General features: G+C 38.4%; 1 protein-coding gene and 2 non-coding genes across 14 annotated transcripts in view; 1 reads left to right on the top strand and 2 right to left on the bottom strand.

Moving 5' to 3' along the window:
- Positions 1-27190, top strand: part of KIF1B (kinesin family member 1B) — a 147617-nt gene that overhangs the window by 16483 nt on the left and 103944 nt on the right. For all 12 annotated transcript variants that reach the window (XM_036841722.1, XM_036841740.1, XM_036841749.1 and 9 more), the window contains exons 3-5: positions 22830-22906; positions 23653-23832; positions 26090-26155. In XM_036841722.1, coding sequence (XP_036697617.1) covers positions 22830-22906; positions 23653-23832; positions 26090-26155 — 323 coding nt within the window. The remainder of the gene's footprint in view (positions 1-22829; positions 22907-23652; positions 23833-26089; positions 26156-27190) is intronic.
- LOC118887158 lies at positions 476-582 on the bottom strand. The gene has a single exon (XR_005017902.1). It is a non-coding gene; the product is annotated as a U6 spliceosomal RNA (small nuclear RNA).
- On the bottom strand, positions 19077-19149 carry TRNAG-CCC. Its single transcript has one exon. It is a non-coding gene; the product is annotated as a tRNA-Gly (tRNA).

Raw genomic sequence — 27190 nt, forward strand, 5'->3', positions numbered from 1 at the left:
TGCAGGGGACACGGGTTCGAGCCCTGGTCTGGGAAGATCCCACATGCCGCGGAGCAACTAAGCCCGTGCACCACAATTACTGAGCCTGCGCGTGTGGAGCCTGTGCTCCGCAACAAGAGAGGCCGCGATAGTGAGAGGCCCGCGCACCGTGAAGAAGAGTGGCCCCCACTTGCCTCAACTAGAGAAAGCCCTCGCACAGAAACGAAGACCCAACACAGCCATAAATATTAAATAAATAAATAAATAAATAAATAAAAAAGAACAGCAAACTTTAAAAAAAAAAAAAGTAGGAGTCTAAACTGCTGTACCGCTGTTTGTGCTTTACATTTCTTTGTCAGTTGTGCCAGTGATTCTGTGAATTATATATCCTATGAATAATTGTAAAAAGAGATGCAAAATTCAGCATTGTTCTCTAACAAATGTTTATATTCCTAAATGTCACTCATTCAAGCTATGTTATTATTTGTGTTTCATTTTAAGAATTAAGTTTTACACAGTATATAACTAAAAACTTGCACGGGGCCTTGCTAACCTTCTCTGTATCGTTCCAGTTTTAGTATGGGTGCTTGCTGAAGTGAGCACACTAAAACCTGATTATTGAGCCCCTTGTTTCTTTCTGAAAAATGCATTTAACTATAACTTAGTATGGAGGCATTTTTGACTGTTGGTGTTGCCTCTAAATATGCTTGTGTGTATCACAAGTTCTTTTAAAGTGCGGACGTTAGGAAATCCTGGATCAGGAGCCAGAATTGATTCCAAAAAGAAATACTTTTCTCTGTTTTGCATGCTGAACTATCCAGGAATCCCCAGTGTCATGGAGATGGATTTTCATTAATGGTTGGGGTGTTGCTACTTTCTTTATAGGGTTGGAAATCTTAAACTAAAAACTTTTAAGGGGAAAGTGAGTATTAAAAGGCATATCCATGAATGCAAAAATCAGTTTATCATATAATAAAAATAGATGGAAAATGTTTATTAGTACAAGAAATAATACTAACATTTTTTCTTGATGACAGATCATTTTAGAATGCACACCTCTTAAATGGGTTATAAGTTTATATTCATTGTCAAGGTGAAATAACATTATGTTAATTTCACCCCAATTTTGATTTATTTTTGTGAATAGGTAAACCGTTCAGAGGGTATGAAATCCAAAATGTACAAAGAGTGTATAGTACAAACATTCCTCTCACCCCATCACGTAGTCAACCAGTTCCTCTCCCTAGAAGTAACTTGTGTTAGATTTCCTTCAAGAGATAATTTAAGCAGCATTATCTTTTTCTAAGGTAGTTTTTCTCCTTTTAATTAGTGGTAAGGTATAATAGTAACTTATTTTTCAGTCTTGACTGCATTGTATATTTTATTTTTAAAAAATTAATTAATTAATTAATTTGGTTGCACCAGATCTTAGTTGCGGCAGGCAGGCTCCTTAGTTGCAGCTTGCAGGCCCCTTAGTTGCAGCTCGCTGGCTCCTTGGTTGTGGCACATGGGTTCCGTAGTTGTGGCAGGCGGGCTCCTTAGTTGCAGCTCGCCGGCTCCTTAGTAGTGGCATGCGAACTCTTAGTTGCGGCATGCATGTGGGATCTAGTTCCCTGACCAGGCATCGAACCCGGGCCCCCTACATTGGGAGCGCAGAGTCCTAACCAGTGTGCCACCAGGGAAGTCCCCTGCATTGTATATTTTAAACACCTGAGTAAAACTATTCATGTTTATATCTTGTAAAAGGTGGGGTTTTATTTTTTTTTCTTTTTGAGATTTTAGCATGAGAGAATATCCATATCAGTTAGTAAGATTTTATTTATTAAAAAGTATCTACTATATGTATACTGGTATGCTAAGTACTAAACTGATATAAAAAACCTAATCTATTGACTATTCAGGAGAATAAAACTATTAGAGTGTGTCGCAAAATTAAGATTTTCTATAGTTCTGGATAGTTATGTGAAATGGGTCTGGGTCTGCTTGATTTTCTGACTGCTAGTTTTTGATCATCTGGATTAAGAGCTCACTGAGATTATTGATGGCTAATAAAAAACAGTGTTAGACCTCATTGTATCTAAGGTATGTGGCTCTCTTTTTGACCTTATTATTTTGATTGTATAGAAAATAATGTCAGTTTAGGGGAAAAAAGTAAAATTATCCAAATATGATATTCATTCTGAATGAAGGATTTCAGATGTCTTCACTTGTAGTAGACAGCAAACTGAAGAAGAAAATAAGATTCCTAGTTGAACATTTTCTAAGGATAGGGCCATAAATTTTGGAGTTTGTGAGGATGCTAAGTTCTATTTACTCATTCTTGTTTATTTCCCCCAAAGATCTCTCCAGAATTATTGAAAATATTTATATGTCTTTTGAGGAAATATTAATGAAGAAATGCCTGGTTTTTTGTTTTTTTTTTTAAAAACACTTTTCTTTTTTATAGCTACTTTATTTATTTATTTTATTTTATTTTTGGCTGTGTTGGGTCTTCGGTTCATGCGAGGGCTTTCTCTAGTTGAGGCAAGTGGGGGCCACTCTTCATCGCGGTGCGCGGGCCTTTCACTATCGCGGCCCCTCCCGTCGCGGGGCACAGGCTCCAGACGCGCAGGCTCAGTAGTTGTGGCTCACGGGCCCAGCTGCTCCGTGGCATGTGGGATCTTCCCAGACCAGGGCTCGAACCCGTGTCCCCTGCATTAGCAGGCAGATTCTCAACCACTGCGCCACCAGGGAAGCCCCCTGGTTTTTATTAGAAGTAATTAATATGGTTAGACTAGGCCTGGGCTTATTGTACTAGTACTACGAAAACCAGTCTGTGGACCACCTTAAGCACGGTGCTGAACTACCAATGGTTTTTCCATCATATTTTGTCCACAACCTTTCTAGACAGCAGGCTGAGTGGCTCTGCTCTGTCTTGCCCTATGTCTTTCTCTTCCTCTTTTGAGAGTCTGCTGTAATGTGAGTCTCTAGGGATCACAGAGTTGCATGTACCTTAGGACCCTGCCCTTAAGGAGTTAAAGTTTGTGGTAGGAGAGACAAGACATACCAGAATAACTTCAATATAAAGTAAAAAGTGATCAAAGTGATACTTGCCACAAAAAGGGTTTTAAAAAAGTGCAGATGTGAGTTTGGCAAAGGGCACATGTAAAATTCATAGGTGATAGGGTATTTCAGCTTGACCTTGAGGATTAAACTAAACATCCGGTACGTTTGGGGAAAGTTTCAGAATTGTAGCTTATTAGGACTTATTAGTGTTATATCTAGATTGGTACTCCTAGCCTCATCTGGCTATAACACATTGCCTCTTCGCTTAAACATTCACCAGGAGAAGTTTGTGACTTTTAAAATAATATTAGCGGGGCTTCCCTGGTGGCGCAGTGGTTGGGAATCTGCCTGCTAGTGCAGGGGACACGGGTTCGAGCCCTGGTCTGGGAGGATCCCGCATGCCGCGGAGCGGCTGGGCCCGTGAGCCACAGCTGCTGAGCCTGCGCGTCTGGAGCCTGTGCCCCGCAACGGGAGGGGCCACGATAGTGGGAGGCCCGCGCACCGCGATGAAGAGCGGTCCCCGCACCGCGATGAGGAGTGGCCCCCACTTGCCGCAACTAGAGAAAGCCCTCGCACGAACCGAAGACCCAGCACAGCCAAAAATAAATAAATAAATAAATAAAAAAATTAAAAAAAAAAAATAAATAATAATATTAGCCTCCTGAAACAAAAGTCCTCGTTAGATGAATCAGCCTTAGAAAAAGTAGTGTTAGTTTTCTAGCTGAATGCTTTGTCATGGTTCAGAAAGTTTGGGGTAATTTTGGTTTCTTTGAAAGGTGTTTGTTTTTGGAAAGCTAATTAGCTAATTGTATCAGAGACTTTCTCCTCTAGAATTTTGGCATTTTCAGTTTTCTACTGTTTTCTATTTCTGTTCACAATTTTATATGGCAGTTTCTTAGTAATTTGACTAATATGTAATCCAAATAACTTTTGAGAGATTTTAAGTGAGCCAACGTGTTATGTTTAGAAAGTATTAATGGCTTGTTTTTTAAAAATTGGGCTTAAGATTGGGAGAGAGCATGGATTTTGAACCTAGAATTGTTGCAAAATCTGAAATGAATTTTCTGTAGCCACATGTGTTAGCTGCATTAAAAGACTGCTATGCTGGCTAGCTGGCCTGGACTGCTGCTCCAGGGATTATGGCTGATTGTAGATGGAATGCAATGGAATGTTCCTGCCATAAGGTCTCATGAAAAAGTAGAAGAGGGTGGTGAAGAGTACTTTAGGGAATGTGCTAGATTTGAAAACTGAGTAGTGGCAGTTTTATTCAAGCACTTTCTGGTCTCAGAGGGAGTATTTTCCATGGCACAGATAAATGTTACTGCCTTGACATTTTGGAGACCAGAGTGCATACAAATAGCTTTGTTTAATAATATCCCATTATATTCCAAGTTTCTCCCACTTTGGAAGCATTTTTAATTGTCTGATTTTTTTTTTTTTTTTTTTATAGTTAATTTATCTATTTAATTTTGGCTGTGTTGGGTCTTCGTTTCTGTGCGAGAGCTTTCTCTAGTTGCGGCAAGCGGGGGCCACTCTTCATCGCGGTGCGCGGGCCTCTCATTGTCGCAGCCTCTCTTGTTGCGGAGCACAAGCTCCAGACGCGCAGGCTCAGTAGTTGTGGCTCACGGGCCTAGTTGCTCCGCGGTATGTGGGATCTTCCCAGACCAGGGCTTGAACCCGTGTCCCCTGCATTAGCAGGCAGATTCTCAACCACTGCGCCACCAGGGAAGCCCTGTCTGATTATTTTTAAAAAGGAAAATGGGACAAAATTAATGCTCTAACTGCTCACATTTATGGTTAGGTTATGTGTGTAAATCTGGAGACTTTGAAACTGCATAAATTCCCCTCTGAAAAACAGTAAGTTCTCACACACTCCTTCTGGTGATTAAATTGTGATCTTTTGCTTTGTCTTTAACCATAGGAATCGGTCTCTAATCCTTTGGTTAAGTCTCCTTCATATTTTTATTAATCTTCCTTAGTTTAGGATCTTTTTTTTTTCCCCTATGCCCAGGTATTAAGTGGGATAAAAGAAATCCTGTTGTTGTTTTTTTCTGCTAATTGCTTACACTGTATATTTTAAAAGGCTTTTTCATTCGCACATGTGCATTTCTAAACCAAATGCTGCACATCACAGCTGGTACAAAGAATGACTTCATGTCGATTAATGAAAATTTGGGATGGAGGAACGTGGGGACAAAATGGAGTTTGGAAAGGAAGACTTTTGAAAGGAATTCTTATAAATCTGTATGTTTTTTCTAGCATAAATTAATATAGCTACATGAAAATAAATGTAAATGCATATAAATTATCTTTGTGAACATTCTGGAAAATAAGAGGGCAAGAAAAGTTACCTCTATTTTTACCTCTTTACTGCAACCTACTGCTGCATTTTGATGGATTTTTGTTGTTGTTGTTCCAGTTAGGTTAAATGGTTAGCGTCTGTGTAATTTTGTATTCCAGTCTTTTCTTGTTAGTCTTTAGTCTTCTTCTCTCCTTAGTGTTACCTAATTCGCACTTGCATTTTAGTCTGAGTTTCTTTTACTGGCGTCTATGGTTAGACTTCTGAGTGTCTATCAAGGTGGGAGCCCTTTGAAATTATATGCAAAATATGTTTTATGCATATTCCTAGGGAGAGGGTAAATCACATTCAATATATGTTTTTAAAAATTCAGATATTTTTTTTATTGAAGTGTAGTTGATTTACAGTGTTGCGTTACATATATATTCTTTTTCATATTCTTTATCCATCTGTCTGTTGATGGACATTTAGGTTGCTTCCATGTCTTGGCTTCAGTACATTTTAAATTTTTTTAATTTTGTCTGTGTTGGGTCTTCGTTGCTGTGTGTAGGCTTTCTCTAGTTGTGGTGAGCAGGGGCTACTCTTGGTTGCGGTGCACAGGCTTCTCATTGCGGTGGCTTCTCTCGTTGCGGAGCACGGGCTCTAGGCTGAAGGGCTTCAGCAGTTGTGGCTCGTGGGCTCTAGAGCACAGGCTCAGTAGTTGTGGCACATGGGCTTAGTTGCTCCGCGGCATGTGGGATCTTCCCGGACCAGGGCTCGAACCTGTGTCCCCTGCACTGGCAGGTGGATTCTTAACCACTGTGCCACCAGGGTAGTCCCGGCTTCAGTACATTTTTAAAGAGAGCTCTGTCCCCAAAAAGGGTTAAGAAGCACTAGCCTAGCATCAAAATGTCTCCTTAAGTCTTTTCAGGATAAGCCAGGACATGATTAGGTCAGACTAAGGTGTAAAGTCCAAAATATAACACCCAAAGTGCTTCACGTGTGGCTGGAGGAGTAGGATAAGGACAGCTCTTCAGCTACTACTTCTTCACCTCGACACCATGTGCTCTAACCATAGAGATGCAATGTGCAGTTTTTTACCTACCCTTTGTTAAGATTCATTTGGTGAACTGTGTATCTCACTCATGCCCAGTCATTCATCTCTCAGTAACCTCTACCAATGTCATGAATTTCACTGAGAGTCACTAAGACTGCTGAATATTTTGGCATTTAAACTCCTAACAGCACTATTTTTCTTAGAGTCCAAAACTGGAAATAACCCCCAGTATCCATCAGCAGGGGAATGGATAAATAAATCATGGTATATTTACATAATAGTACATAGCAAAGAAGAGAGGAATTACTGCGTACACACACACACACACACACACACACGGAAATCATAAACTGTAGCTATACAAGCAAGTTGCAAAAGCAGTTGATGTATTTTATTTACATAAATTTAAAAACATACAAAACTGTTCTCTCTATTCTTTACTCCATAAAAACACATAGGGTAAAACTATGAAGAAAAGTAAGGCAATAATGACAAAATTCTGCAGGCCTCAGTGGAGAGATGGTGGGCAAAGAAATCTGGGAGGGTCATACAGTGGAGCTACAGAGGTGAGAGTCATGTTCTGTAATGGGCTGGTGGGTACCTGGGGTTTTGTTTATTGTTACTGTTTAAACTCTACATATATTTTATAAGTATATCTACTAAACATTTAATTAAAAAAGCATAAAAGCAAAGGAAAAAAACAGTCTTAATCTTGCAAATTGAGATGCTGTGCACCCAGGCCTATTTAGACCAGTGACCAGGGCGTATCATATGATAAGCACAAGTCCACGAAATTTGCCTCCTGTCCCCTCTTTCTGAAACCTTCGAACCACTTTTTGACTTCTTTTTCCAAAGAGAGGAATGCTTACATGTCCACCTTTGTTAAATGACACTCATTTAGTCACTGGAATGTAGGAAGATAAGCAATAAGAAGGTGAAGAGGCTTTTACAGCACAGGAAGAAGAGTTCAGTAAAATTTATTGAAATCAGCTTGGGTACCCGTGGCATTAAACTTTTTAAAAATTTTGACACAAAACACTTTTCCTGTAATCAGGACTTGAAGCTATAGCAATGAGAGGGGTCTGTGTGTGTGTGCTGGGGTGGGGAAATAAAGGTGCCCCTGAAATGATATTATGTTTACTCAGTTGGAATTGATTGAAACCAATTTTGTCCTTTAGAACGACTTTTGGAATGGGTTGATAAAGGGAAGGTCCAGGTCTTGCACTGTCAATGGGCTTCTCACAATTTTCCTTGGTATTTAATGACTTCTCATATGGCACCTTAACTAAGCTGACATTCTGGAATGTATCCCTCTCTGTTTCTTACGTTTTTCTTCTACTGGGATAAAGTTTATGGTCTTAAAGAAGGGCATTGGATTGCACCCTCTTCTGGATGGGATAACTTCATTTACTATTAACTTACTGAGCACATTTTTTAAAGTATTCTTCAAGACATGATTTTAATGGTTATATAGTATTCTGTTGGATTTATGAACCATAATTTATTTAGTTCATCACCCATTATCAGACACTTGAGCCTTAAAACCACTTCTTAGGACTGCTGTAAAGAATGTAAGCCCCTCACAGGTGGGGAAGGAATTGTTTTTATTTTTTATTTATTTATTTAAAAAAATTTTATTTATTTGGCTGCACCGGGTCTTAGTTGCGGCATGTGGGATCTAGTTCCCTGACCAGGGATCAAACCCGGGCCCCCTGCATTGGGAGCATGGAGTTTTAGCCACTGGACCACCAGGGAAGTACCAGGAATTGTTTTTAGAAGGCAGTTTATGCAGCCGTCTACCTGGCACCTCTTACCTGCCTGTCTAAATAAACATTTTAAACTTGGAATGTCCAAAACTGAATATCTGATATATCCTCTTGCATTCTTGCTCCCCTGCATTCTCCCTCAACTCAGTTAAAGGCAACTCTACCTTTGTAGTTGCTCAGGGCAAAAATCATAATACATCCTTGACTCTCTCTCTTATCCTCTATCCATCATAAAGCCCTGTAGGCTCTGCCTCAGAGTATACCCAGAATCTTACTTTCCACCTCCTTTACTGCTACCACCTACAGTAGCCTCCTTACAAGTCTCCTTGCTTCAGCCCTTGCCCTTTAATAATCTGTTCTCCATCCTTTTAGAATGGAAGTCAGATTATTTTTTTGCTCTAAACTCTCAGGTGGTTCCCATTTCACTCAGAATAAAAGCTGAAGTCTGTGCAGGGACCTCCCTTCTCCCTTTGCCAAACCTCTGTAGCCTCCTTGGTCTTTCCCTTAGTAATGCAGTGGGTAAATTTTCCCAAGTCTAAAGTAGTCTTCAGGAACATGATTTTAGTGGCTGTATTGTAGTTATGAGTCATACATTATTTAGCTCATCCTCTGTTATCAAACACTTGAGCCTTAGCTTCTCCATTTATTAAATGGAGATGTTGTTAATGCCTACCCAGCTCGCTATTCCTAGGTTGTTGTGAGGATCAAATGGAATTGGGTGTCTGCGTAGGATGGTATTTGAACGTTATTTGTGAAATTGTTTTCTGTGGTTAGCTTTGGTACCTAAATCGTTATTTTCAATGGGAGTATAACTGTATAGGCAGAAACAGTTGAACCTGTCACTAAAGGAGGGGGCCTTTGGTATTGTGTGTTTGGAACTGCTTTTTATTATAGTGTATAATTTAAACTTCTTCAATTTCCTAAATAAGTTGTTTTCACATCTGGATTCTGAAACGGCCAAGACAGAAGACTGAAAAAAATCTTGTAGGAAACCTGCTGCTTTGCATCTTACTGTTTTAGTCTTTTGAGGTTGCCTTGATTAAATCCAGACTGTACTTCATGTGGCCTTTATATGTACATTTGTTGCTTTTTTCAAAGGGGAAAGCAACCATGCCCAGTTTTTTTTGTTTTTTTGTTTTTTTTTTAAATGCCTTCTTTGCAATTCTCAAGAGTTGTTTTGGAGTTCATTTTTGAAAGTCTGTGCCAACAACGCAGTGCTGATAGCTTTTGGTAGTTGCCCAGTGAAGTGTGAAGCACTTGCAGTGGGAGCTCACAAAGTCTGGAGTGTGGTTAGAGAGACCGCGAAAGGGGCTACTCGTGCCGATGGTATAGTAGGCTAAGTTGGTGTTCATAGGTTTAATTTTTTGTAGTATATCAACAACGTGCTTATTTTATGAACAAACATTTCTAGTGGGCTAAAAACTGTTCTTGGTTGTACGGTTTAGGGATGAGTGCTTTGTACATATAGGTGGTAAGAATAAGAAATATGAAATTAGGTTTTTGAGGGCATATGTGGGAAATTAGATTTTTGTTACTCAGCAAACATAGGCTGGGAGGCCACCAGGGGCTCAGAGTGTCTTTAGTCTCGGGCTCAGAGTGTTTTTAGTCTCATCTTAGAGATAAGTAATCAAAGCAGTGTGATGACCATTATGAAGGTATTAGGAGAGATATCTAAATAATTGAGGGGCAGGGCCAGGAAAGGTGGGGAATGTCTGGGAAGCCTCTTTTGTTTTGGCAGAACAGAAAACTGTACTGCCAGAATTAGCAGAAGCCACGTAAAGAGGAAATGATTTAACTACAATTACTGTTTCCCTGTGACATTGTTCTGGTCTGATACTAGAGTTCCTTTTGTAACTGTGAATAAAATTGAGAAGGCAAAATGGGTGAAGGGGAAAACAAAAGCAGCTTTTACTTTTTTTTTTTTTTTTTAAACTTGTATTTTTTTTTTAAAGGAATTCTTTTATTTTTATTATTTATTTATTTATTTTATTTTTGTCTGTGTTGGGTCTTCGTTTCTGTGCAAGGGTTTTCTCTAGTTGCGGCAAGTGGGGGCCACTCTTCATCGCGGTGCGCGGGGCCTCTCACTATCGCGGCCTCTCTTGTTGCGGAGCACAAGCTCCAGACGCACAGGCTCAGTAGTTGTGGCTCACGGGCCTAGTTGCTCCGTGGCATGTGGGATCTTCCCAGACCAGGGCTCGAACCCGTGTCCCCTGCATTGGCAGGAAGATTCTCAACCACTGCGCCACCAGGGAAGCCCGCAGATTTTACTTTTTAAATTGCCTTTTAGTTGGGGGAAAACCACTGCGATTAGTAGTTAACGACAACAATAATAAACACTTAAGCTATGCCAGCCACAATTAGGCACTTACAGACTTTAACTCATTTAATCCTCACAACAATACTATGGCAGATACTCTTATTTTCCCCATTTCACAGATGAGGGCATAAATACTGGCTAACTTGCCTGGGGTCACACATCTAGGATTGAGAGAACTAGAGAATGAACTGGTGCTGTCTGGCTCCAGAGCCCTCACTCTTTTTTTGTATCTGCCACTCCCAAACTCCTACTTTATCCCTCCCCCACACCCTTGCCACTTTGGTAACCATAAGTTTGTTTTCCATGTCTGTGAGTCTGTTTCTGTTTTGTAAATAAGTGCATTTGTGTCATATTTGAGATTCCACATATAAGTGATATCATACGGTATTTGTCTTTCTCTTTCTGGCTTCACTTAGAATGATAATCTCTAGGTCCATCCATGTTGCAGCAAATGGCATTATTTCATTCTTTTTTATGGCTGAGTAGTATTCCATTTGTGTGTGTGTGTGTGTGTGTGTGTGTGTGTGTGTATGTATGTGTATATATATATACCACATCTTTATCCATTCATCTGTTGATGGACACTTAGGTTGCTTCCATGTCTTGGCTATTGTAAATAGTGCTGCTATGAACATAGGGATGCATGTATCTTTTTGAATTAGAGTTTTCTTCAGATAATACCTGGGAGTGGGATTGCTAGATCACATGGCAACTATATTTTTAGTTTTCAAAGGAACTTCCATACTATTTTCCACAGTGGCTGTACCAATTTACATTCCCACCAACAATGTTCAAGGGTTCCCTTTTCTCCACACCCTCTCCAGCATTTACTATTTGTAGACTTTTTAATAATGGTCGTTCTGACTGGTGTGAGGTGATACCTCATTATAGTTTTGAGTTGCATTTCTCTAATAGCGATGTTGAGCATCTTTTCATGTGCCTTTTGGCCATCTGTAGGTCTTCTTTGGAGAAATGTCTATTTAGGTCTTCTGCCCATTTTTGGATTGGGTTGTTTTTTTTTTGTTATTGAGTTGTATGAGCTATTTGTATATTTTGGAAATTAATCCCTTGTCGGTTGCATCGTTTGCAAATATTTTCTCCCTGTCTGTAGGTTGTCTTTTCGTTTTGTTTATGGTTTCCTTTGCTGTGCAAAAGCTTTTAAGTTTGATTAGGTCCCATTTGTTTATTTTTGCTTTTATTTCTGTTGCCTTGGGAGACTGACCTAACGCAACATTGCTATGATTTATGTCAGAGAATGTTTTGCCTATGATCTCTTCTAGGAGTTTTATGGTGTCCTATCTTATATTTAAGTCTTTAAACATTTTTGAGTTTATTTTTGTGTATGGTGTGAGTGTATGTTCTAACTTCATTGATTTACATGCGGCCGTCCAGCTTTCCCAGCACCACTTGCTGAAGAGACTGTCTTTTCTCCATTGTATATTCTTGCCTCCTTTGTTGAAGTTTAATTGACCGTAGGTGTGTGGGTTTATTTCTGGGCTCTGTATTGTGTTCCATTGATCCATATGTCTGTTTTGGTCAGAGCCCTCACTCTTAATCTCTGACCTGTATATATTGCTTCTCAAAATATTAAGTTTTACTATTCCGTGTAATAAGACTGAACGTCTGTGTCTATTTAGAATTTAACTGTTAAAATTTATCTTGATGTCCTTTTTTGATTCAGGGAAATTATTAATAAAAAGGGCATTATTATTAGTTGAGACATCTTTGTACCACTTAGCTTGAAGAAAAGCTAGGCCTTCCCTGTCACCTCCCTTCAGAGTCGTTCAAAATTTGCTTAGGAAGAGCAGAATTGTTGTTAAGTGAGAGTTTGTTTAATGTTTATTATAGCTAGCATATTTATTTTATACTCACTTGATGACAGTGTGACACTACAGAGTTGGTAGATTTTTTTCTTCTTTTTTTCCATTTGAATGTTTAATACTCTGGGATTGAGTATATAGTTGACCCTTGAACATCAAGGGGGTTAGGAATGCCGACCCTCTGTGCAGTTTAAAATCCACCTGTAATCTATAATCGACCCTTTGTATCTGCGGTTCTGCATCCATGGATTCAACTAGCCCTAGATCGTGTAGTACTGTACTATTCACTTTTGAAAAAATCCACATATAAGTGGACCCACACAGTTCAAACCTATGTTGTTCAAGGGTCAGCTGTGTAGTGAATGCATATAGTACATTTATCCTGTTTTATAAGATTTAGAATCTAATTTTGTTATTTTAAAAGATCAAGAAATTTTATGATTGTAGGTCTTTTGCTCAAATCTACTTTATGGCAATATGCTTTATGCCATTTTAATATATTTTCAGAAATATATTATTCTAAGTAGGGGAGAGGATGCTTCTGGGGCTTGGTTTTATGGTTTTGGAATATAAATGGTATATAAAATAATCGTGTGCCATTTTTCTTGAATTTGGATATAGTAGAAAGTTTTTGGAAGAGGAAGTTTGTGCTGAAGATATCACTGGGATTTTTTTTTTTTTTTTTAATCACTGGGATTTTTAACACGCTCAAAACATGCCATCAGAGAAAAGTTAATATAACGTTACACTGTTGCCACGATGATATGTTAATTGTAGTTGCAAGCAAAATCTTTAATAGTTTGCCAACAACAGTGTAATTGCTGCATAGAGACTTTGAGATATTAGATAAACAAATTTATTCTGGAGAATAAAAGGGCTTTTAAGTACAAATCTTTTTTTGACTGCCTTGTTTTCTAGGACTTAGTAATTAAAACATTATTTCTGCATCTTGATGCTGGAGTAACAAAGTTGTAAAGAAGGCAAGGAAAAAGGGGGGTAAAGTTGGGGGACTTAGCAGACTTCGTAAGGCTAATTTTGACTTGAAGGCACTCTAAGAAAGAGAAGATAGTCTTGCGGTTCATCAGTAAACTAAAGCCTATGGAACATTTTATGGGAGTCATTTTAAAGGCATGCCATTTATCTTGAATAACGGTCTTCAAGCCTTTACGTGAAAGGTACTGTCCTGTTCTTCACTCTTCTCCTGCTCTCCTAAGGTAAGGAATGTCAGCTACAGCATGAAGAGTAAAAAGTCTGAAGGCACAAGGGGAAAGGTGTGCAAGGTACAGGGAGAGGATAAACTCGATGTCCTCTCCCCTGTGGACCGGGGAAAAGATACAATCAGATCTTCAGTTCTGAGGCTGCCTTTCTGATTAATGAAGGGAGAGTTAAGAAAACAGCCTGGAAACCAGATGAGATCTGGATGGTGATGGGAGCCAAGGCCCAGAGGTGAGGATGAGCCGGACTGAGTTATGGGAAAGTCAAGTGATAGCCTGACAAAAACTCTTCCTCTTGGGAGTCCAGAAGGTGGTTATGATAATAAACACTGTGATGATAGTAGCTAACATAGGTTGACTTCCCTTGTCTCTTGGCTCTCAGGACCCCATGCTCTCCTGATTGCCTTCCTTCCTCCCTGGCCATCATTGTCTGTTCTTCCTTTCCTCCTGTGTTAAAAGTACACCAGGACCTTGTCTTTTCTCTTTGATCTCTTTTCTGTCTACAGAGAAGACAGACTCTCTAAGTGATTTCATCTAGGCTCAAGGCTTTAAATGTCATTGAGGTGACAATGACTCTCAAATTCATTTCTCCAGTCTGGACCCCTTTGTACAACTCCACGCTTGTCTACCCTGCTGCTAATTTAACTCTACTTAAAGGCCTAAGAAGTATCTCAAACTCAGCGTGTCTTCAACAGAACTGATTTCCCTTCCTTGCCCAACCAAAGTGGCTCTTCGTTCATTCTTACCCATTCTTTAGTTTCTCAGACCAAAAATATTGGGGTCACTCTTGTCTCCTTTTTCTTACAGGCCACCTGTAATTCATCAGTAAGTCAGTCTTGTTGTCTCTGCTTTCACAGTCTCTCCTGAATCTGGTTACTTTTTATCATTTCTACTCTAGTCCAAGAACACTCCAGTAGCTTCCTATCTTTCTGTTTCTGCTTTTGTTCCTATGTAGTAGCCAGAGTCATATTTTAGAAATGTAAATCAGATTATGTCACCTTGTGCTTCAAGTCCTTTGTTGGCTTCCTATCACTTTTAGAATATAACTGAAAACCCTCACCTTGGCCACAGGCCCCAGAGAAATTTGGCCTCTGGCTAGCCCTCTGACTTCACATGCCCTTATAGTTTACTCCTTTGGCTACACTGGTGGACTTGCCGTGCCCTAAATGTCATGCAGGTCCCTGCTCAAATGTGGCAGCCTGCCCACTCTTATCTAAAATAGTCATTCCTGCTACCTCCATTGTCACGTTATATCTCCTAAGTCTTCTTTATTTTTCTTCCAGGTTGTACTATCTCTATTAGTTAATTATCTGACTTCCTGATTAGAATGTAAGCTCCTTCAAGGCAGGGACTGTTTTTTCACTACATACCTTCAGGCCTGGGGCATGGTAGGCACCCAAGTATTTCCTAAATGAAAGAATATTTTGAGTATTTACTTTGTGCTAGGCCCTAAGCTAAAACTCTTGACATCGATTAGTGATTAATCCTCCCAACAAGTTCTATAAAGTTAGGCACTATTATTATTTTACCCATTTTACAGATAAGAAAACTGAGGCTTACTGATAGTTATGTGCTGAGTTTATAGATGGACCTTAGGATAATATTGGATACTTAGGGTGGAGTTAGATCAAAGCCTCTACAGTATTCTATTTCCTTCACTGCTAAAATATTTAATAATGTCTTATAGAAATATTTTCTAGATCAACTCAGGTTTTGATCATTGAATATTGGGTCAAATTGTAAGATAAAATTCAGTTTTGGATCAAGAAACACAATGCTTTTGATATAGGAATGGACCTTTCTTTCTCCAGGCCCCCACAGATGCCACAGACTGAAACTCATGGATTTCTGATGCCAGATGCAGTTCTCATGGGAGGCATTATGTAAATGGCAAAGATGTTCTGCAGTAGTGGTTGTGTTCTGTGTAATTGGTCTCCACACTTCCATTCATGCTTTCCTCCAATCCAGTCTCCATGCTTTAATCCATCCATCACTGTAATCAAGCCACTCCAGTGACTTCTCACTGCTCAGGGGTTCACCAGCTCCTTGAGGTCTGTCCACGACCCTGAGATTTTAGTGCTTTTCTACCCTTTGCTGCTCACTGCACTTGAGCTACACCTGTCAAACCAGTACGTGGGTTTCACATCCTTCTTTTTGCCCCAGGGCTTCCTAATGCAGTTCCCTGGCCTGGGATACACATTGCCCAGTGGGTCAGAGCCTTGGAGCCAGATGGTCCAAATTTCAGTTCAGGCTCTGGCCTTGGGCAACTCAGGCGCTCCAAGTGTAAAATGGAGATGATAATAACGTTAGGTTATTGTGTGGATTAAATGAGTGTGTACATGTAATGCTTTAGCACAGTGCTTGGAACATAGTAAGCATTCAGTAGGTGTTGGCTGATATTATCATCACTCGGCTTTCCTTAACTATCTCCTTCTTATCCTTCAGCTCCCCCTTCTCTTTCACCAAATCAGAGTTTACTGACTAAAAAATTGTCTTTTTTATATATGTTTCCTTTTATATGTTTCTGTTTATATGTTCTTATAGGACCCCATGCTTATCTAGCATGGATCTTACCATAATTTGAAAGCATGTATTTATTTTGTGTGATTATATGTCTGTCTCCTCCATTGACTCTGAGCTCTAGAAGGGTGGAAATAACTCTTTTGCTTGCCATTGTATCCCTAACCCAGTGCCTGGTACATAGTTTGTGCTTAATAAATGTGCTCAATAAATATGCCCAGTGAATAAAGGGCTCTTACCTTTTCCTTTCTTAAAATAGGATCTTGGGATCTTTTGTGATAACCCTTCCTTTGAGAAAGAGTAATGTCAGCGTGGAAACTAGCATTATTTCAGACTTGGGAGCTCATTGAGTACAAGTACACAGGGCAAAGGGGCAGGGACTACTGGAAGATAGGCAGAAAGATCAGGAACATGGACTTGTCTGCATGGATGTTGTTGTAACATCTGGGCTTTGAGTGATGCACCATCCTGGATGTAGCTATGATATTCAACAGTGATTCAGCCAGTTCCTATATAATCCCTGCTCTGTGCTGGGCATTGAGCCAGGTGCTGAGCACCTCACCCTTCTAATTGAATGTATGTTTCAGGGGAACTACTTGGAAAGATGAATGCTGAGAATATTAGCATTTATTTACGTCTTTTGGTGTTTTTACCATATGGCAGTGCCTCTTGGGTGTGTGTCTTGTGTGTGAGGTCAAGAATTTGTTTCATACCTACACAAGAATCATTATGCGAGGCAAGCTTGTCATATCCGAGACACTGGAGAAAATTTTGCAGCAGTAGATTTTAATGTGGTAAGATACCTCTGTCTGCCATGAGATTCCATATTTCCTGTGAAATACAAAGTGTAAAAGACAATTGTAAAGACCTGGGGAAGAAGAGGGATTTCTAGTACCTATTCCACTCTTCTGCCCCCAGTGTACTTTCCTTTATCCTTGCCCTTCCTGCTGACCTCCATCAGCACATCTTCTTTTGCCTGTACTATTTAAAACCTGGTAATCTTTCCTCTTGTTCCCTGTTGTATTTCTGTTCTCTAGACTGGAATTTAGATACCTCCTTTCCCGGAGGTTAATGATTCTTGCCAGAAGCTGAATTAGTTGGTTGCTCAGGGAGAAAAGACTCAGTAAGCAAGTGGTATTGAGAGAGCTACATTCCAGTTCACAAATAAGCGTCACCTACTTATGAAGTCAGTACCGTGAGTGATATAGAAAGAGGGGTCCTGGTTTCCAGCCACAAAGAAGTGACAATCTGTAAGGAAAGATGAAACTAACATATTCATTAGTTTTTTGGATATATATTGAGTATCTACCATATGTCAGGCACTGTCCTGGGAACTAGGGGATAGAACAGTGAATGAAACAGAAGTTCTGGTCTCATGGAACTAACATTCTAGTGACTCATATAATAAGTCAGGTGGTCATGAGAGCAATGAAGAAAGATAAGGCAGGGTAAGAGGATGGAGAGTGAAGTGAATGCTGATTTAAATTAAATGGTCAGAAAAGGGCTGTCTGATAAGGTGATGTTTGAATAGAGAACTGTATGAAGTTAGGGAGTGGGCGAGTCAGATACCTGGGAGAAAGCATTCCCGGCAGAGCAGTAAGTACAAAGACCCTGAAATGAGAATGTGTCTTTAGTAAGAAGGCCAGTGGCACTGGGGTAAAGGTTGAATCTTTGGAGAGGAGGTCACAGAGGGAGTGGAGTTTTGTTCAGTGTATGATCGCAAGGTTCACTGAGGTTTGCCGTGGAGGCGATCTGGATTACGTCTGAGAAGGGTCATTATCTACAGTGTGGAGATGAGACTTTTCAGGGGCCCAGGGGAAAAGTGGGGAGCCCAGTTAGGAGGTATTGCAGTCATCCAGGCGAGAGAGATGGTGGCTTGACCAGGGTGGTACTGATGGTGGTGGTGAGAAGTCGTGGGATTCTGGATACATTTTGAAAGTAGAACTGACAACGTAGATCAGATGTGGAGAATTGCTGGTGGAGGTGGGTCCAGATGTGGAGTATACTGTGTGTCCAGAGAAATCTTGATAGAAGAAGAGGCCTCAGGTGCAGAAGGAGTTTAAAAGGGGTCTTGAAAAGTGGCATGAAATGGTGATTTTTATAGGAAATAAAGCACTATGAAGTATACAGCACTTAAAATAGAGTTATGTTCTGACTGTAGTCCTCAAAGATATGCCAGGAGTCCATTCCTTGAAGAAAAATTGTTGATTTGTCTGAGACAAACTCTGTCCACTGATAACACTTGACCCTGGGAGGCATAAATATTTATAATAGCTTTTACATTGGTGAAAATATGGTTTATATGTTGAACATATTCATTAATTACTAGAATTCCAGTCATATGTGCATGCTTTCTGGGAGACAAATTAGAAGTCCTGCACTCTGTGTTTTAGCTCAGTTGACTTTGATACAAGAATCACTGTGTTAAATATTGCCCAGTCTTTTCAGTGATAGAATTCTCTCTATATTCTTACTGTGAAAGTTAATAAAATTTACTGGTATTTTATGTGTATATTGCATAGGTATATACTGTTTTGGTTTTTCCTTTTAGGTTCCTGAAAATGGTACAAGATTTAATGAAATTAAAGTTACACATGACCTGTGGAGCACATTCATCTGCGTGCCTGTTTGGTGTAGGGCAGTGTAGAGGACCCATAAGACATGGTCCATGTACTGAAGGGATTTTTAATGTGGTAGGAGCACCAGAGATTTGATGGCACATCTAAAGGACTCCAATGTAGCATTTTGACTCTTGCCAAGAAGTAGAATTCTTATATTATGCTTTAGCTTATTTATCAGTGAACTTTGCTTGCTTTGGTTTAAAAACCACGGAATATGGTTATCATACCCACCAAACATTGGGAGAATTTAAAACAAGATAAAATACCTAGTTTTGAAAATTAACATTTGTGTAGTGCTTTACTCAATTAATCCTGTGAACTAGGTATTACCTCAGTTTTATTTTTAACTATTTATTTGTTTGGCTGGGTCTTAGTTGCGGCATGCAGGATCTTCATTGCCGCATGTGGGATCTTTTAGTTGCGGCATGTGGGCTCTTAGTTGTGGCATGCGGAATATAGTTCCCTGACCAGGGATCGAACCTGGGCCCCCTGCATTGGGAGCGCAGAGTCTTAACCACTGGACCACCAGGGAAGTCCCTTACCTCAGTTTTCTTTTTTTTAATTTTTAAAAAAAATTTTTTATTAATTAATTAATTTATTTTTTTTGGCTGTGTTGGGTCTTCGTTTCTGTGTGAGGGCTTTCTCTAGTTGCGGCAAGCGGGGGCCACTCTTCATCGCGGTGCGTGGGCCTCTCACTGTCGCGCCTCTCTTGTTGTGGAGCACAGGCTCCAGACGCACAGGCTCAGCAGTTGTGGCTCACGGGCCCAGTTGCTCCGCGCCATGTGGGATCTTCCCAGACCAGGGCTCGAACCCGTGTCCCCTGCATTGGCAGGCAGATTCTCAACCACTGCGCCACCAGGGAAGCCCCTTTACCTCAGTTTTAGAGGGGACACAAAAGAGTAGCAATACCCAAGGTCACAGAAAAATCTAAATATATATATATATATGTATATATATATATATTTTTTTGGTTGCGCTGTGTGCCTTGTGGGATCTTAGTTCCCAACCAGGTATTGAACCCGGGCCCTCAGCAGTGAAAGCGCAGAGTCCTAACCACTGGACCATCAGGGAATTCCCTAAATCTAAATATATTTCTTAATTGTTCTTACTGATGCTGGTCCTTTGTTTCCAAATCCTATACCCTTTCTATTACATGTTCTCTCTCCCCCCTCCCGATTTTTATTAATGGTTGGAAACATCCTGTTTCTTAGTTGGGTTAAAGGAAGTGAGTTGGATCACAGCTGTTATTCAGAAAGAAAAATCCTTTGGCACATATGAAAATATTAATTCATTGTCCATGGAAGTAATAGTGGAGTTCATGGGCTTCTGATGTGCTCAAGCGCTGTCATTAATACTTTATCCTTATAACAGTTTTTTTCCTTTGCAGAGTTTTGGAGTTTAAAAAAATTTTTGCTAGTAAATATTTAAAATAGTCAAGATAATACAATGTATATGTAAATATAAAGAATAATATAAAACAACTCTGTAACTACCACCCATTCTAACATATAGAAATGACCCATACCTTCTGAGTCTTTCTGCTTACACTTTCCCCCCCTAAGTCAGGTAACAAGAATATTGAATTTTGCATTTTTCCAAGGTGTCTTTAATATAACTATCTTTCATTTAGGAATTAAAATCTTTTAAATATTGTGGGTAAATTTCATCTTGTTTGACATAACTGTTATATAAATGGCTCTTTAAAATTATATTTTGATTTACTTATTTATGTTAAAGATATTTTTGTTGCCTGGAGGCAGTTATTTAAAAGGCAGTTTGGTATAGTGTATACAGAAGTAGAAATATAATATTGTGCACATGAAAGTTATCTAACATTATATACCAATGTTACTTCAATAAAAAAGAAAAAAGGTTGTATCTTTCTTATCTTTCTTTGTATATCTAACACTTAATACACAGCAAATGTGCCCCAAAAAAGTTTGTTAAATGAATTCATGCATCCATGTGCTGAGTGGAATGAATACTAGCTGGAAAGAAAAAAAAAGATAAAAATAAAAAGCAGCTTGGTTTTGAAGATGGAAGTTAGGAAAATTTATTAGTTTCAGAAGTTTCAAAGATCTGGGAGAAGGGTATATTGAGGAAGAGGAAAAGGATTTCGTGTGAATCAAGGAAGTTACTCACTGGCATAGTTTTTCTTTTTCTTTACTAGAGAAAAGGGAACAAAGGAGTAGGATCTGAAAACTTGCCCTTTCTTAAATCATTCTTGGCAGAATTGGTACTACCAGTGAGTAGCCAAAGATTTAATGAAATGTGGCTTAAAAGTTTTATGACAGCGGATTTCCTAAAGGTTAGAAAGTGTTTATTTTAACCGTGGTTTTGAGTGGTAAAGTCTACTTCAGAGGTCATATCCTACATCTTGTTATTGTCCTCATTGCTGAGCCACTGAAACCTGGAATCTGGTTCACGAAGTATGACACTAATTTCCATTTTCTTGGTAGAGTTTGTGTGTGGTCTTTCATCTTTTAGGAACTATAATTCTCATAGTTCCTAATTTCAGATGTTGTAAGGAGAGTTCTGAGCAATGCCTGTGATACAGTTTTGGGGGGCAGTGGTCATAAATGTGCATTTACATGCACATATGTATGCATATGCATAGAAATGCCTTACCGTGTTTGCCTTGGTGATCGCTGCATGTAGGGAGTATTTAATTGATGGGTGACTGGGCTCAGGAACTAGACTCTCCAAACTCACATCCTGAATCGCCACTAGCTAGCTCTGTAGCCTTGGGTAAGTTATTTAACCTCTCTGTGATGATTTCTTTATAAAATGGGGATAATAAAATATCTGCTGTATTGAGTGGTTGGGAGGATTAAACAGGTTTGTGCACAGAAAGTACTTAGAGCTCAGAGTAAGTGCTCCATGAATGTTGGCTATTATTTAAATCTTGTAGGTAGTGCCTTTTGTTTAGAAGTATACTTCTTTGCTTAGGCTACCATTTGTGTGTGGGGAGATGTTCTTTCTAGAACCATGTCTCCTTGTCACATGATTATGTGCTGTGTGAGCCTTGTTAATACTCTGTCAGCATTTGAGGTTGGAACATAAGTGTGGCCATACCCCGTGGAATCCAGTGAGAGAGAGCTAAGCACCGTAGCAACTGTTGCTATTTGTATCCTGAGCAACAGCTGCCCGGGGCAGATTTATTTTTTAATCCTGATCTCAAATAGCTTGGGATGTGGCCCTGCCTTAGAGCAGTGGATTGGTTGGTCTGGGCTTTGAGGCGATTTCATGACCACATGTTACAAAGATTCTATTCCGTGTGAAATATGAGGTGCTAAAGCTTTGTGTGTGTAAGGGGGGAAGAGAGGCCAAGCCTCAGCATTCAGTCAGTCCCTGAAGTATGTGACTGGGTTAATCACATGAGAAATCACTGTAAAAAAAAAAATTTATTCATTTTTTGGCCACGTCGTGTGGCATGCGGGATCTTAGTTCCCCGACCAGGGGTCGAACCTGTGTCCCTGTGGTGGAAGCACGGAGTCCTAACCACTGGACCGCCAGGGAAGTCCCGAGAAATCACTTTTAATATGGACAGTGAGGCTTCATACTTTTCAGTCAAAAGTAATTTTACTGTTTATGACATTCTACAGATGATTTAGAGGTCTGTGTTTCTAGTGTATACACGCACACACATACGTCCACACGTATATACATATATCTAATAACTTACGTATTAGTTATTATCAATTGTGGATTTCACAAATAAAACTATCCTTCCAATGAATGCTTCATTACTAAATACTTTTCTTAAGTAGATAATAGGATCTTTAAAAAGCATTTGTTTTAAATAGTGGTTGGATTAATTCAGTAATTTTCTAATTTTTATTTCTGATATATTGAAATATTTCAAGCCTTATGAAGCACCTTGAAATAGTAACATGGTCCATTTCCAAATTTTGTCTGCTAACTTACCTAGGATTCAGTCACAAGATATTTACTGAGCACCTACTATGTACCAAGCTCTGTTGTAAATTCTGGTGACATCTAGTGAATGTCGTTGGTCTGATTCTTTTCAAGTTCTCTATATAGATCCTACCTATTAAAAATGTGATTATTTTTGTTTTTCGATTGCCCTATTCAGATTCAGTGGTATGAATTTACTGATTTGGTTGTTGTGAGTTTACAGTATAACATCATGCTGAACTAAAAAACATTTAACTGAGTCACTTATAAAATCAAAACATTTTCATCCTCTAGGTATTATTAACCCAAAGAACCCAAAGGAAGCTCCAAAGTCCTTCAGCTTTGACTACTCCTACTGGTCTCACACCTCGGTGAGTGTACCCATGGTGCAGCGTGGTAGAACAGTTGTGGGTTTTAAACCTTTTGAAAGAGCCTGAAGATCCACAGGGAAAACAAAGATTACCAACATCTAGGGAAATGAAGAGTAAGACCCTTTGCAGTATCCCCTTACTGATTATAGGACCCCAAATCTTGCTGGCTTCTAGGGATTGTTCCTAAACTAGAGTTTGCTTCTGCATCTCTTTGTTATGCATTTTTTGTTCTTTTTTTCCTATTTTGTGTTAGAGTAGGAGATGTTTTAAACTATTGCAAAGCCTAATTGCCAAGGGAAGGGCCTGTGAAAGGGGTTGGAGAACATTCTTCACTGAAAGCTGTGTTTATTGAGAAATAGCCACACCACCTGGAGCGAATTAAAAGAAATATTTTTATATGTGGACTTGATCTTTGATCTTTCAGCCCCATTTTCCACTTAAAATTTTCTTGGAGCTCCCTGTGAATGGAAGAGTGATACCTTCAAGGTTATGGAAAATGAAATGTAATCATGTCAGATAATTTCATGTAGATATTTTTATGTATGGCTGGCCTGGATGTCTCTGATAGTGCCTCTGTGTGTGTGCATTTAATGGGAAAAATAAACTATATGTAGGGGGGACTTAAAAAATGTATTTTAGGTGATTATTCTGATTTCAAACACTTTTATTTATTATAGAAGTAATCAAATAAGCATAGGAAAGAATATGAATAAAATGCCATTTATTTTTCCTTTTAATCTTTATAGCCCGAAGATCCCTGTTTTGCATCTCAAAACCGTGTGTACAATGATATTGGAAAGGAAATGCTCTTACATGCCTTTGAAGGATATAATGTCTGTATTTTTGCCTATGGGCAGACTGGTGCTGGGAAGTCTTATACAATGATGGGTAAACAAGAAGAAAGCCAGGCTGGCATCATTCCACAGGTAAAAAACAAAAGAATGAAAAACCTCTGTTCATTATTACTCTTAGTCCTCAATTGCATTAACAATTATTTTTATTAGCAAACATTTATTCAGGGACTATTGTATGCGAGGCACAAAGATAAATCCCTTTCCCTGAGAGGAGCTAACAGTCTGATGGAAAAGACTGATATGTATTCATGTCTGTTTTTAAAGGTGGGAAAGTTGACTTTTTGTAAAGGTTTTGCTGTATATCCAATGCCATGTTACTTTATCTTTTGAACAATGTTATCAGCTTCTTTAAAAAGTGATACTATGTGTCAGGCTCTGTTCTGAATCCTGGGGACACCTGGTGAGTGTTGTTGGTCTGATTTTTTTTCCCAAGTTCATATATAGATCACCTCTTAAGAATGTGTTTATTTTTGTTTTTTGATTGCCTTATTTGATTGCCTTTCCTTTTATCGTGTTAAAATTAATTCTATCACTTAAAGCTTGAACAATCTGAGATTTTTTTTCTTTTTTAAGAGCAGTTAGTCTTTTGATTCTGTATTGTTTGGAAATGGAGAAAAGTTGTGACACAGGTACATTTAGGAAGAACTTCTTTTGCTAGTAACAGGAACGTGGTTTGCTTTTATTAATGATATTTGGGATTAATTTTAAAGTGTTCTTTTACTGTAGGCCTAGTGTGGCCATTGCTATATTCTGAAAATAAAATATATAAGGGAGCAATAGCTACTTTTTTGAATGGATTATTGGATTATAATTTTAAATTCAGCTATATAATTGAAATGCTTATTATTAATAAAGATTAGGACATTTTCAGAAAAAGATGAACATACTAGCGTGCACACACACACACACACACACACACACTCACATATATTTTTTTAAATTTTGACTGTGCCAGGTCTTAGTTGCAGCATGTAGGATCTTTAGCTGCGGCATGCGGACTTCTTATTTGCGTTATGCATGCGGGATCTAGTTCCCCAATCAGGGATTGAACCCGGGCCCCCTGCAATGGGAGCACAGAGTCTCACCCCCTGGACCACCAGGGAAGTCCCTATTTTTTTTTTTTAACGTAAAAAATAATGTCTGTATTGAGACATATATTTGGGAATTGTCCTTCTTTGTGTATAGTAATGGTAATAATTATAATGCTAATTAGAGAAAACATTAAATGTAGCACTCATAATGTGCCAAGCACAGGTCTAAGTCTTTGCTTTTACTACTATGTAATAACTTCTTTGACAATAAAATAATTGTTTGTACATATAGCAAGTAATATTAAATAGTCCTTCTCTTTCCTTTAATTTGTTTGTTATTGGAATTCTTGTATAGTTACATATGTATCTCTTTTCTGGTAGAATTTTTGAATATTTTATTTTAATGCCAAAGTATGAATTTTTAAGAAGACTTATGTTTTAGAAACTGCCACTTAAAATCCATCTTAAATTCTATTTAGACTTCTAGAGAATCATGAACATATAGTTCATTTTTCAAATGTATATTGATTGCTTTAATACTAAATATATAGCAAACGAAAATTCAGTGGATTTTTATTAATTATTCTTATTTAAAACATCACATATTTTAAATAAATTCAAAGGATAGGGAGAGTGAAATTTTATAATTTTCCTGATCTAGAAAAATTGTTTTCTGTTAGAAATGTCACTGTGTAATGGAACAGCCTCTCATAAAAGGGATTGGAATCTTAAGGCAGAGGTAAAGGGGAAAAATTTATAGAATCAAAATTATTCTCAAAAATACCTTTATTCACTCTTTTCAAATAGTGTATATTCTCTCTATGCATATATGTATGAATTTACAATGTGTATAGTAACTGAGAACATATAATAAAATTTATATATCATGATAAATAAGTGTGCAAAATACAGTTTAATAGTAGTTTTACTCCTACAATTATAATACTGATAGTTGAGTCACAGTTAATTCTAGTATAATATGAAGAGTTGAATTCACATGAAGTAAAATCAATGACATAACAATAGAAGAGACATAATCCCTTCTCTTCCCCTATATGTGGCTTTCTTTCTAAGGAAACATTATTGAGGTGATACTGTTGAGGGACAATAGGGATTAGATGAGAAGAATGTATTAAAAACTTTCCTTTCATTTCATTCAAAGCATTTACCTTTGATGTTGATGCCATTAATATTTAGAGAAAAAAAGAGAAAGGGGATCTCGCTAATCCCTTTAGCACGCATGGGTAACGTAGTACTTCTGATTTATGCTCTTCGTGCCTCTCGTTCTGTTTCTACAGTTATGTGAAGAACTATTTGAGAAAATCAATGACAACTGTAACGAAGAAATGTCTTACTCTGTAGAGGTGCGTACATTCGTGGGTTAAAAACAGAGTCCTCTGTGGTCCATTCTCTCAAATGCTACTTTTAAATGGTTCCGAATTATGACTGAGCTATAGATCGCTTAACCATTGCCCCAATTCTGTACTTTGAGGCTATTTCTAAGTTTTAGTTATAAGGAAGAATGTTGCAATTAAATCCTTGTTCATAAGTTTGTGGCTTTATTTTCAGTTATTTCCTTTTTATGTATGTTGGTTGTCAGATGATACATTTGAATTGCCAAATGGCCTTTTGAAAGGCTATACCAATTTTCCATTCCATCAGGAGGGTGTAAGCACCCACTGTGTCCTCGTCAACGTTTAGTATTTTTGTTTTTTAATCTTTGCCAATTTAATAAGGGAAATTTTCTCACTCTTAAAATTAGAATTTCTTTGATTAGCAGTGTGATTGGACATCTTGTAAATTATGCATATGCCTGTTTACATTTTGGGATTGCAATGTTTTTGTTATTCATTTGCATGAACTCTTCCCCCTTTAATATTATTAATAATGACTTTTGACAGGCATAGGTTTTAAAATATATGTAATCAAATCTCTTCTCCCCTTCTCCCCTTTGTAATTGTTTATAATCTTGGAAAGTTATTCTCCATTCAGTGTATATACCCTAGTTCTTTTGAGAAGAGGTCTGTAGAATTACATTATATATGTTCGTTTATTTGATAAACATTTCCACTTTTTTGTACAAGTGCTTTATGAAGCTGTTGTTTTACACATCCCCATTTTTGGTATTCAGTTTCATAGTAGCTGAAGTTATTAAAACATTCTGTTAACATGAGCCTGTTGTTTTGAGAAATCAGTCTGTTTTTTAAGTGACTTCTAGATTTTTTTAAATGTATATGTTGTGACTTTCTATAGGTCTTATGCAATTCTTAGTTGACCCACTTAGCTGCTTTGGGTTTTTTCTTTACCTATAAAGTGTTGTATAAATTTCAAAGAATTCTGCCTGGTAACTATCATGCACCAAAAGGGGAATGTGCTGCTCTAAAAATATTTTTTGTTAA

The sequence above is a fragment of the Balaenoptera musculus genome, chromosome 1 (assembly GCF_009873245.2).
Source record: "Balaenoptera musculus isolate JJ_BM4_2016_0621 chromosome 1, mBalMus1.pri.v3, whole genome shotgun sequence".
Taxonomy (NCBI): domain Eukaryota; kingdom Metazoa; phylum Chordata; class Mammalia; order Artiodactyla; family Balaenopteridae; genus Balaenoptera; species Balaenoptera musculus.